General features: G+C 38.9%; 1 protein-coding gene across 1 annotated transcript; it reads left to right on the top strand.

The window, feature by feature from the left end:
- The first annotated feature begins 5,151 nt into the window (after positions 1-5,151).
- On the top strand, positions 5,152-7,503 carry LOC117472981 (glial cell line-derived neurotrophic factor-like). Its single transcript, XM_034118450.1, has 2 exons — positions 5,152-5,782; positions 6,523-7,503. The coding sequence occupies exons 1-2, from the start codon at positions 5,548-5,550 to the stop codon at positions 7,083-7,085; spliced, it is 798 nt and encodes a 265-aa protein (XP_033974341.1). The 5' UTR covers positions 5,152-5,547; the 3' UTR covers positions 7,086-7,503.
- Positions 7,504-10,186: the final 2,683 nt, after the last annotated feature.

Consider the following 10,186-nt stretch of genomic DNA (forward strand, 5'->3'; position numbering starts at 1 on the left):
ATAAAAATATATCTTCATGGGAGAAGTTATAACTGTTCATAGTGTGCATCAATAAGCACCTAATTGTCTTGTATCTGCATTAAAGACAAACTAATTTTAAATAATAATACTCTATTTAAAGATTACAAACATGTGTTTTCCTTCATGTCATGCATCTATCAGATTGTCAAAAGATAAAAAACAGAAACCAAAAGAATCACGCCACCAATCATCATCAAAGACCTAGATCAAATACAACATGATATTAGTCTTATTGCACTATGCAGAAAATACATAATTTCTCTTCAACTTGATTCCAACCTTCCTCGCATTTGTCAATTGTATTTATCATAAACTCTCTGGGTCACAGAGGCATAATGTGATTTGATTATTCAAGTTTCTTCACCTGAAATTATCAAATAATCACACAATATGACCCAAACAGCCGGATAAGCACTCATCTGCAGAGGTCAGAGGGAAATACTGTGAGAAAAAACATCATTACAGTTTTTGGAAAACTCTACCCTGTGTCAAACAATAGAAGCTGATTTACAATTACTAAGTTACAATTTTAAAATATGCCCTAAATCAATGAAATCCTCTGTTTGTAAATATTTAGTATTTTGACTAATTCAATGGAGCAGGATCCCATTGTCATATTGTATAATCTAAATTACATTTCATGTTCAAACAAAAGAAAATTATTTAGCATAACTGATGTGTATTGTGTTGTCACCATGTAGTTGTAAAATAAAAACATGTTTACTCATAGGACCAAATTTCAGCGACAAGACTTCCTGCTTTGATTTAACTTGTAAAAACTCAGTCAGATCAGCACAAAAGCTTTGGGGGATCTCCACGATGTAACACAACTGTTAATTGAGAGCAGTGTCTGAGATGATTGTCACGTTGTTGCATGAACAAACTCACTGGTTCCATCTCCTGGACAAACACATATCGCACAGACTGGACAAAGAGATGCAGGCAGCCAAAGCACAAACAAAATCATATATTTTCTCATAACATTATCATACAAACAACCAGACCATCCATCTACTTTTCTGGGGAACTCACTCAAAAATAAAAGGGAATCACAAGGTAAAATTCTGATCAGCCTTGTCCAAGTAAATTAATTTAAATGTTTTGTTTTTTTTCTATGTTTAAAACAAGCTAATAAACCAGACTGGTGGTTTAGAAAATTGTCCCTCTCAAGGAGAAGAACAACAGTCGGAAGTCATAGGCATGTGACAGGATTTTTGGGATGTTGGGGGAACTAATTTGTTCTTTCTCACCACACTACAAGATCATTAAAAATATCAAGATAAATTGATTTTATTCTTCACTTGCATCAGTGGTTTTGGTTTGCTGCCACACTTCAACCATAAGGACTTTCAGTCATAACAAATCATAGACAAAATATAGAATTCTGAATTCATTTCAACTCAGTAAGTTAAACAAGAAAAAAGGAAATACAGAACATTTTACTCTCGGTTGTCAACACTGAGGTGTTTAATGCTGTACATGTTTACCATTACTATGTACATTGACATCAGTACATAGAAATGGTAAACAGTGTCCACTAGTGGCGGCATTCATCCATGCAAGTCCTACGTGTGTGTTTGTGTGTGTGCGTGTGTGTGTGTGTGTGTGTGTGTGTGTGTGCGTGTGTGTGTGTGTGTGTGTGTGTGTGTGTGTGTGTGTGTGTGTGTGTGTGTGTGTGTCAGTCTGCACATCTCAATGTTTAGTGCGTTCAACGTTGATTCTAACTCGCATTAGAGAGGCTCCTGCAGCACCAGAGTACACATGGTTTGCATTGCTTTCTGAGCACCTCTGTGTCTCTGTAATCTCTCCACCAAGGGAACTTTTGATTTACTGTTGAATCATTTGCCAAATGTATGCCCTACGAGTTACATAACAAAGTCCATCAAGGTTAATGACAAGTTGATTTGCTCATTATTGCTTATTTTTTGGGTAACTTTCAATTCTAAATCTTAATTTAGAATTGAAAGTTTCACATCCTGAATTCAATTCATCTTATGAGTTGACCATTTAGAGTTCACTTTGAGGTTAATGTAAGCAGTTTTCCTGCCCCAAGCCATAACCCCTGGCAGCTGCAGGGGAAATTAATAAACTGATATAAATCTCCCTGGCATAAAAGAACACTAAAAGTCTAAAGACACGCTAGTGGCTCACTGAGGCCTTACTCAAACACACCAGTGCTTTAACCTTTAAGCTGTACTGCTTATGATGACAATGTTTACATTCTGATGTTTAGCTGGTTAATGTTTACCATGTTAGCTATGCCTTTTAACATGTCTTAAACAATTTATTGTGCTAACCACAAAAAGCTGAAGATGACTAGAATGTTTGTGGTTTTGAACAATTCTAGTCATAAATCAATCAAATTCATAAATGCGAGTACCACATTTTGAGGCAATTATTTTAATATCTATTAAGACATTTTTGTCAAAAACATAAACTTTAGACTCATTATCGTACTGGACGGGAACTTATGGGATGACCAAATTAATTATTAATTGCCTGGGAAGATATTTCTCTGTATAAGGGAAGAATGTGACCTGCTTGTGATGCTAGAGGTAACGTCAGGTTATCCTCAGTCACTACAGTTCATCCTCTTGGGAACATGAATGTCTGTACTGATTTCCATTGCAATCCATTTAAAAGTAGTTGAGACATTTCAGTCTGGACCAAATGGGCCATGCTTCTAAAGAGAAAACACATTCCACTGTAAGTATGAGATTAAACACGTATTAATGTAGAAAACAGAACACAGGATATTATCACCAACCCCGAACAGCTTGGAAAGTTAGGATATTATTTTTTTCCCTGCTAATTTCTGCACCAGCAGCAGTGTCCCAAATCAGACGTCTATTACAGCTGTCAACTCCCTATTCACATGAGTCGCTCTGGGGGATGCAGATTCATGCTGGCCGATAATGACGGGTGAAATGACCTGTGCAATTAACCCTTCTTCATGTGAGTAAAACTGAGCCCCATAAATGGCTGACAGATTCAATTGCAGTTCAGCCCCCGGTTAGCCGCTCATGCCTTGCAAGAAGTAGAATGGACATCTGTTTGGTGTATTTTCTGCTTGTGAGGGTCTAATTGCTTGAGGATGAGATATTTCCATTCAGTTAGGAGTGGGTCAGGGGAAAGGATAGAATCTTCTGAGTGATTAGTAGTCTAACTTTTCAAAACACAAGTGGAAGAAAACTGTTATTCTGTATGACTTGTCAGTTACAGAATACATGGAGGCTCAAATGGTTTTTGCATGTTCTGTGTGGTGAGGTGATTACAATACAGTGTGTCTAACATCCACTGACATGAACATGATTCATTTCCAAACACAACACTTTAAGGGTGCATGAGTGCATGTGTGTTTATACATTTACATGTACTGTACACACACATGCGGACATACTGTTTGTATTTCACATCAATCTTGTAAAGTTAAACTACCTTAGAGGAAACAGCCTTATTCAGTGCAGCTGGAGAGAAAACAGTGACATTTCTCTTCTTCCTGGAAAGATTTGTCTGGTTTGTCTGCAACGGAACAGCAGCACATTTCATCCACAAATAGCACTGCGGAAGAAGAGAGAGGGTGAATTTTAAAATGTTAGCAGGGATTCAAAGTATCCTAGCACTTGATCATTAAATTGACCTTGGTTATCTCCATTAGAACAGAACTGGATGTTGTTTACATCTGGACTTTCAATCAAATATTATCACGTGGTATACATAATCATATAAATCGTACATATCATATTTGTTGTGCTTACCCTGATCTACCTTGAAGTCTTTTACAGCTGTGTGAGTAAGTTCTACTGTGATGAGTAAAATAAAATAAACAACTTTTAACAAATCCTGGAAAAAGAGCATTTGACACATTAAGCCTTGTTTATAGAGATAGAAACAAATCCCATAACACTGTTTCTGTTCCTTCTCATTTGAGTTTTCTCTCTTGTGTTTCTGCCCCATTGTACTCTTTGGCTTACTTTCTTTACCTTTTAAAAAAAATTCTCTACAAGCATATCCCGCCTTTAACCTCCTTTTTTGCAACTTACATAGTGCCCTGACGACTGACACTTGCACTATGGAACAAGTTAATGCCACACGAAACAACTTTACATTTGTTTAGTTTATATGCAGTATTAGGCACATAAACTCAATTACTTCCACTCATAATTGCTCTGGTCTCGATTATTAAACACAAAGAGATGTGTGCCTTGTAGCCTGTCTAATTTCAATTATTAGATTATAAGAAGATCTGTCACAATGAATAAATAAGAAAATAACATTTACTTTATAGCCTCCTACATTCTTTCACTAAATAATGCAGGAGACTGTTGTCGGGTTGAGACCACGATGTGCTTTAATTTGCAGCTTGGTGTAAAGTGAAGTTCTGACTTTCATTTTGACACCCACAATGGCTGGTTTACAGCTTGAGTTTCCAAGGGAAGTTTGGAGTTGTTTAATTTGTTTAACAGGATCACTCGCAAAACACATGTGCAGCAGACAGATCCGTATGCAGTTTGTTGTGTCTCACAGCAACCGTATATCCTTGTGCATCAATTGTAACTTAACAAAAAACAGAAAAACTTGAATGCTTTCGCCAATTCCACTGATATTAACACCATGTATGTCTTTAAACGGGTTATTATTAATCTTTTGAGCAAGTTGTTCTTGACATGTTGCTTCAAATATAAATTGAAAGAATACGTTCACCTTAGATAATTCACACCATTGTTTGTCCCTTGATTAAATGTCATGTGTTCATTAACTACAAAAAAGCGTGCTTTGAAGCGCACTGTGGTTATAACACAATTCAGTATGTTTTGACTGGCTGATAAGAAACACAATTTCCCATCCAGTATCAATTTAACACCAAAAGCAGGGCACGGAATCTGCAGTATTCAGTGGAAAGTGTGAAACTTGGAGTTGACAGACTGAGCCTCTTTCATAACAAAACCCCTATTCCATTACCAACACTGGAAGCGGAAGTTGAAGCCATTAATCTGGACCCATCCCTCTGTGTACTCTGCATGGGTGGGGACTGGAAGAAGCAGAGGATGGACCCTCAGACGTCACCACCTCTGCCCAGCCTCTCCTTCTGCTCACGGCTTAGTCAGGACTGATGGTGAGAGGGGATGAGTGTAGTGACAATAGAAACCAACAGGAACCGCTGAGTGGAAACCTGTAGACTGTAAACTGGGAGTAATGTGTTTCTTATAAGCGTCGTTGGATTTGCTTACAACTTTACGGGAAGTCTTTGCTTTGTGCTTCTGCCTCTGGTTTCGTGCCTCCTTGGATGTTGCGCCACGCTGCACACCGTTTGCCAACTGGCATGTGAGGGATCGCGTGCAGTTTACAGTGCGCTGGCACGAACACGTTTCTTCAGCCTTTTCAGTGGCAGGAACCCGGCCGAGCCGATGAGTGCGCCCCACATGTTCCTCTCAAACGTCTACAACATGTTGTTCATCACATTTGCCAGATGATACCTGTTGATTTTTCCTCGCACCATGTCCTCCTGTCAGACTGAGCTGGACAATGAAGTTATGGGATAGCCTGACCACTTGTTTGATACTGCTGAGCGCCGTGCACGCCAGCCGGCTGCTCCGGAGCCGACCGCAGTCCTCTTCCACCGAGAGGAGAGGGCGCGCCGCCGAGAGTCCCCTGGAGCTCCCGCCGATTCAGGGCCGCCTGTCTCTCGCTTCCCCGGGAATGAGCCTTGCTGAGGCTGGTACAGCGGACTGGGAAAGGACGCTGGCTGAAGGAGAAAAAAGTAAGAGCGTGTGGTTTTAAGTATGGAGTGCCCAAAAACACAATAAGATTAGCCTCCAGCAGGCATGCTCGGTCTTGAATTATTTTTATTTTCCATAACAAAAAATAGGCTACTTTAAAAAAAAATGAACAGCCGTAAATTCAAAACATGTGAAACTGATTGGACCGAATTACACTTCAGATAATCATCAATGTTTACACATATTTTATTTGTACATATTATGGTGCCATGGTTCAGCTTTTAAACATTTGTTATGGTGTCCCATTCTTGCCTCCAACCTTAGGACTGCCACATTCAGAGCTCTTGGGTTGTGGTGGTATTACTTTCTTTATACCTTTTAACACTGGGTAGGCCGTAACAAGAGTTGGTTTTGGACATACATTTAATTCAATTGTGTTATGTAGGTTGGCAAGAAACGATTATTTTTCAATAGATCAATTATTCATTTTCAAATAATTGTTTTGTTTATACAATGTTATGTTGTAAATGACAATAGTTGTCAATTTAATTTCAGTAAATCCACAATTTTAACTCTAGTGGTATTTGCTATAAGAGTGGCTTCTGTTTCTTTAATGAAGCACTCAAATTACAACAGTCTGGTTCATAAATAAAAACATTTGTAACTGAGCAGTCAGTTCAAATTAAATTCCTCACAACATCTGTTCAATAGCCAGATGATGAGTGAAACAATATGTGCTTGCTGCCCTTGTAAGAGTACCATTTGTCTTGATGTGTTTCAGACACCATGGAGGAGTCCCCTACAAACGAGTTTAAGGACATGGTGGATTTAATCAAAGGGACCATCAGTAGAATACGTCGTTCCTCCTCATCCACTGTGTCCTCATCTACCTCCTCCCCTACCTCTTCCCCCTCCGAAGAAGACCTGAGCAGCAGGACTCGACTCAGGAGGAAAAGGAAGAAGGGGGCAAGCCAGCAGAGTGGAGGAAGAAGAGGAAGAGCTAGAGGAGGGGAGACAGGAGGGAAGGTAAGGGGAGGTAACAGACGAGGACAGGGCTGTGTGCTCAAACAGATCCACCTCAATGTGACGGACCTTGGGCTGGGTTACAGCTCCAGCGAGGAAATGATATTCAGGTACTGCTCCGGACCCTGCAGGAAGTCTGAGACAAACTATGACAAAATCCTTTATAACCTCGCTCACAACAGGAGGCTTCCTCCTAAGGACACGCCCCCACAGACCTGCTGTCGGCCAATATCGTTTGATGATGACCTCTCGTTTTTGGACGACAACCTGGTGTACCACATCGTGAGGAAGCACTCTGCCAGGAAGTGTGGCTGTGTGTAGGGAGCTGGTGTCAGGTGTTGTGTAGTTTAACATACCCTCCCACTTTGAAGTTGATGTTGAGTGTTTTTTCTTCTGTTTTTCCCACTGTGAGGAGACTTCCAGGCATTACTTGTGGTCGAATCCAGTCCAACCGTAAAGGAATAAATAAGGAAAGGAGTTTACAGTTTTAACCTCAAAGCAAGGATCCTCTTCTTCTCCATTGCTTAATCCAAATATCCATAATTTCCTTCACAGTTCACACCTCACATTGCTAATATGTTCAGTGTGATTTTAAATGTTTCCATGGATACTTTACCTTAAGGACTGAAATCAGTCAGACACAATGGATGATTCAGCAGACTCGTTCTGTCTATTGTATAGCACGTATGTTACATGGAAAAAGTTATACACATATGAAATGTATTTATGAAAACTTGAATTTATTAACTTATTGATATTTATTATGTTTTTATAAAAGGAATACATGTTATTTATTACTGTAATGTGATATCTCAGACCGTGCCAAAGGTTTAAAACAAATAATTTGATGATCTATTTCCATATAAAAGCTGTATAAAAGACTGGTTTACAGGCCCTGTGGAATTGTCTTGCAAACAAAGGTTTGTGTTCATTTATTGCTTTTCACCAAAGCACATTGTGTGTCCTTGAAGTCTAACAAAAGAGTTTTCTAAATAATTTTCTTCCTCATAAAACATTTTCGAAGCCGATTTTGAAAACAGTAATTTAAATTGTGCATTGTTTACATCGTGATCAAGCGCTTGCAGGCTTCTTATTTGCTGTTGCATTCATTGCTACTTTGGTGCATTGCTCACATGCTCATACTATACAAAGAAGCAGGGACCATCTCTTAAAAAGTAGTCAAAAACTCTACAGGACATCTTCAAAACTGCCCTCACTATCTTATCCTAGTGTATTCACTTGATGTGTAAGTGAAACAAGATTTCCTGATAGAAATGTACCTACAGCTATATTTTTTATACGATATTCACTTTAAAAATGCCTCATTTACTTGTTAATAAATGTATTCTACACAGTGTATTCTGTATGTGATTACTAAGACAGGATTTTGTGTTTCAGATCTATGTCGATGAGTTTAGCAGACAAGAAGCCATGTTGTCATAAATTGTCCATCTGAACAATCAGCCAATGCTCAGAGAGAAACTCAGGTTTCCAACATTACGCCATACAGCCATAACATACGCTTGGCATTGATAAAAAAAAACGAGACAGGTAACAGAAATTAATCATTGTATTTCCGTCACTTTTTGTGTGAAAGTGGAAAAGCAGCGAGAGGAATGGGGCGTCAGGGATTTGCCTTTGTAATATATAAAGGATTGTAGAAGGATCTTATCAAATGACAGGAACAGACATCAAACAGAAGAGGATGGAGTATCTGTACATACATTAGAGTATAGTATCTATAGTACAAGTATAAAAGGAAAATGAGATGGACAGCAGATAGATAGATGGATGAAAGACGAGTGATACAACATACAACATGGATTAATGAGTTAAGAGATAATGTATGTGTTGGCAGAGAAAGGGGGACAATGAGAAGACAGTATAATTGAAAGGTGGCGCATATCCAGAGAAGACAATGATGAAGGAAAACTTGAGAAGAGATGATGTGCCTTGCTTAACTAATGTGTGTGGTCGATATCTGATCTATCCGCTGCTCGCATTTCACAGCCCTTCCTCTGCCTGTCCCCGAGCTGTGAGTCAGCGCTGCCTGGTTCAACAATTACAGGGCAATACTGGGGCTAAGACTCCCTTATTTTCTTATGTAACTAATTATCTCGATAAGCGACACTGTGATTCTCTGTGAGAGGCTTTGCAAGCTGATACACCAGTCAAGCTCAGAGCTGGGGATTGATAGATTCTGACAGCTGGGGTTACACTGACGTGTTTACAGTTCAGCTCTGTTGGCACTGCAGATGTTTACGTCTCTGTACTTGAAAATGTTAATCTTTTGGATGTTGATATTATTACCATGGTACTGTTATGGTAGTAAAAACTGCAGCTAGTTGACCATTGATTAATAGAAATCAGCTATGCAAATATACCAATATTGAAATAAAATGAGTGCCACGTTCACTTTATTTTTGAGCTTCCTCGCTTTTTGGTCAACCTAGAAATGCAGTTGAATGAGTCAACACTTTCCATTGCTATAACTTCTATTTCTCCTTTATTCAGTTATTAAGCCACAGTTTTACTCAACACTTAACATTTAACAAATTGGCCGAGTGTGGACTGTAGTTTGATTGCTGCAATGGGACCAATAAAGCATAAAACTGAGTTAACCATGACAGTGCCAAACCTTTATTGGCCCCCCTGTAGAAAATATACAAGGCCATCAGTTTAACCTGCAGGGGAAACCATTAGTGCTCACTGACAGTCAGAATAGTGTCATTAGTCAGATGAGTCTGAGCTGCTCTTTTGTTCGTGGTGTCAGAGGAGCTTGTAATGGAGGATAATGTTCCTGTGGAGTGTAATATAACACAAGCAATAGCGGAGGGATGGTGCTCCAAACAGGTGCTAAATACTGTCAGAACTGAGAAGGAGACACTTATGTTACAGTGATCGCTTCAAAGGGCTGGTTCACCTTAAATATAACATAATGTCTAGCCATATAACGTTTTCAGATATGAGATATTATCTTAGTAAAATGTGAAGTGTATAAAATAATGCTTGTAGTGCACGATACAAAAAATATGCCATTTTATATATATTTATATTTTCTAAAAAAATAGAAAATGTTTTATTATTGTTAGTTGCCAGCACATGTTCAGGGGAAAACAAGATTGTTTAATTTTCTAAATTCATTTTCCATATGGATACTTTTATTGTGCAACTGAGCAGCTGAGCAGTCAAAGACATATTTTAGTAGTTATTATGGGGTAAATAGGGCAGGCAAAGTAAACACTGCTGTTAAAAGTCAGTTTCTCAGAAGGAAAGCTTGTCAGCATGATGGTTTTAAATTGCACTTCATAAAGTGTCTCTGCAGTAGCTCAAACACTCATCATTCCATCCAAATGAGTGGCCAGCTTGTTTACAAGAGAAAGCAATTGTCGACCACCATTGTGCCAGCTGGCGTGAGAAAA

Source organism: Trematomus bernacchii, unplaced genomic scaffold (assembly GCF_902827165.1).
Source record: "Trematomus bernacchii unplaced genomic scaffold, fTreBer1.1, whole genome shotgun sequence".
In the NCBI taxonomy this organism is placed as follows: domain Eukaryota; kingdom Metazoa; phylum Chordata; class Actinopteri; order Perciformes; family Nototheniidae; genus Trematomus; species Trematomus bernacchii.

Coding starts and splice junctions, on each gene's coding strand:
- LOC117472981 (XM_034118450.1), top strand. CDS start 5,548: ATGAAGTTATGGGATAGCCTGACCACTTGTTTGATACTGCTGAGCGCC. Junction 5,783..6,522: donor GCTGGCTGAAGGAGAAAAAA/GTAAGAGCGTGT, acceptor GATGTGTTTCAG/ACACCATGGAGGAGTCCCCT.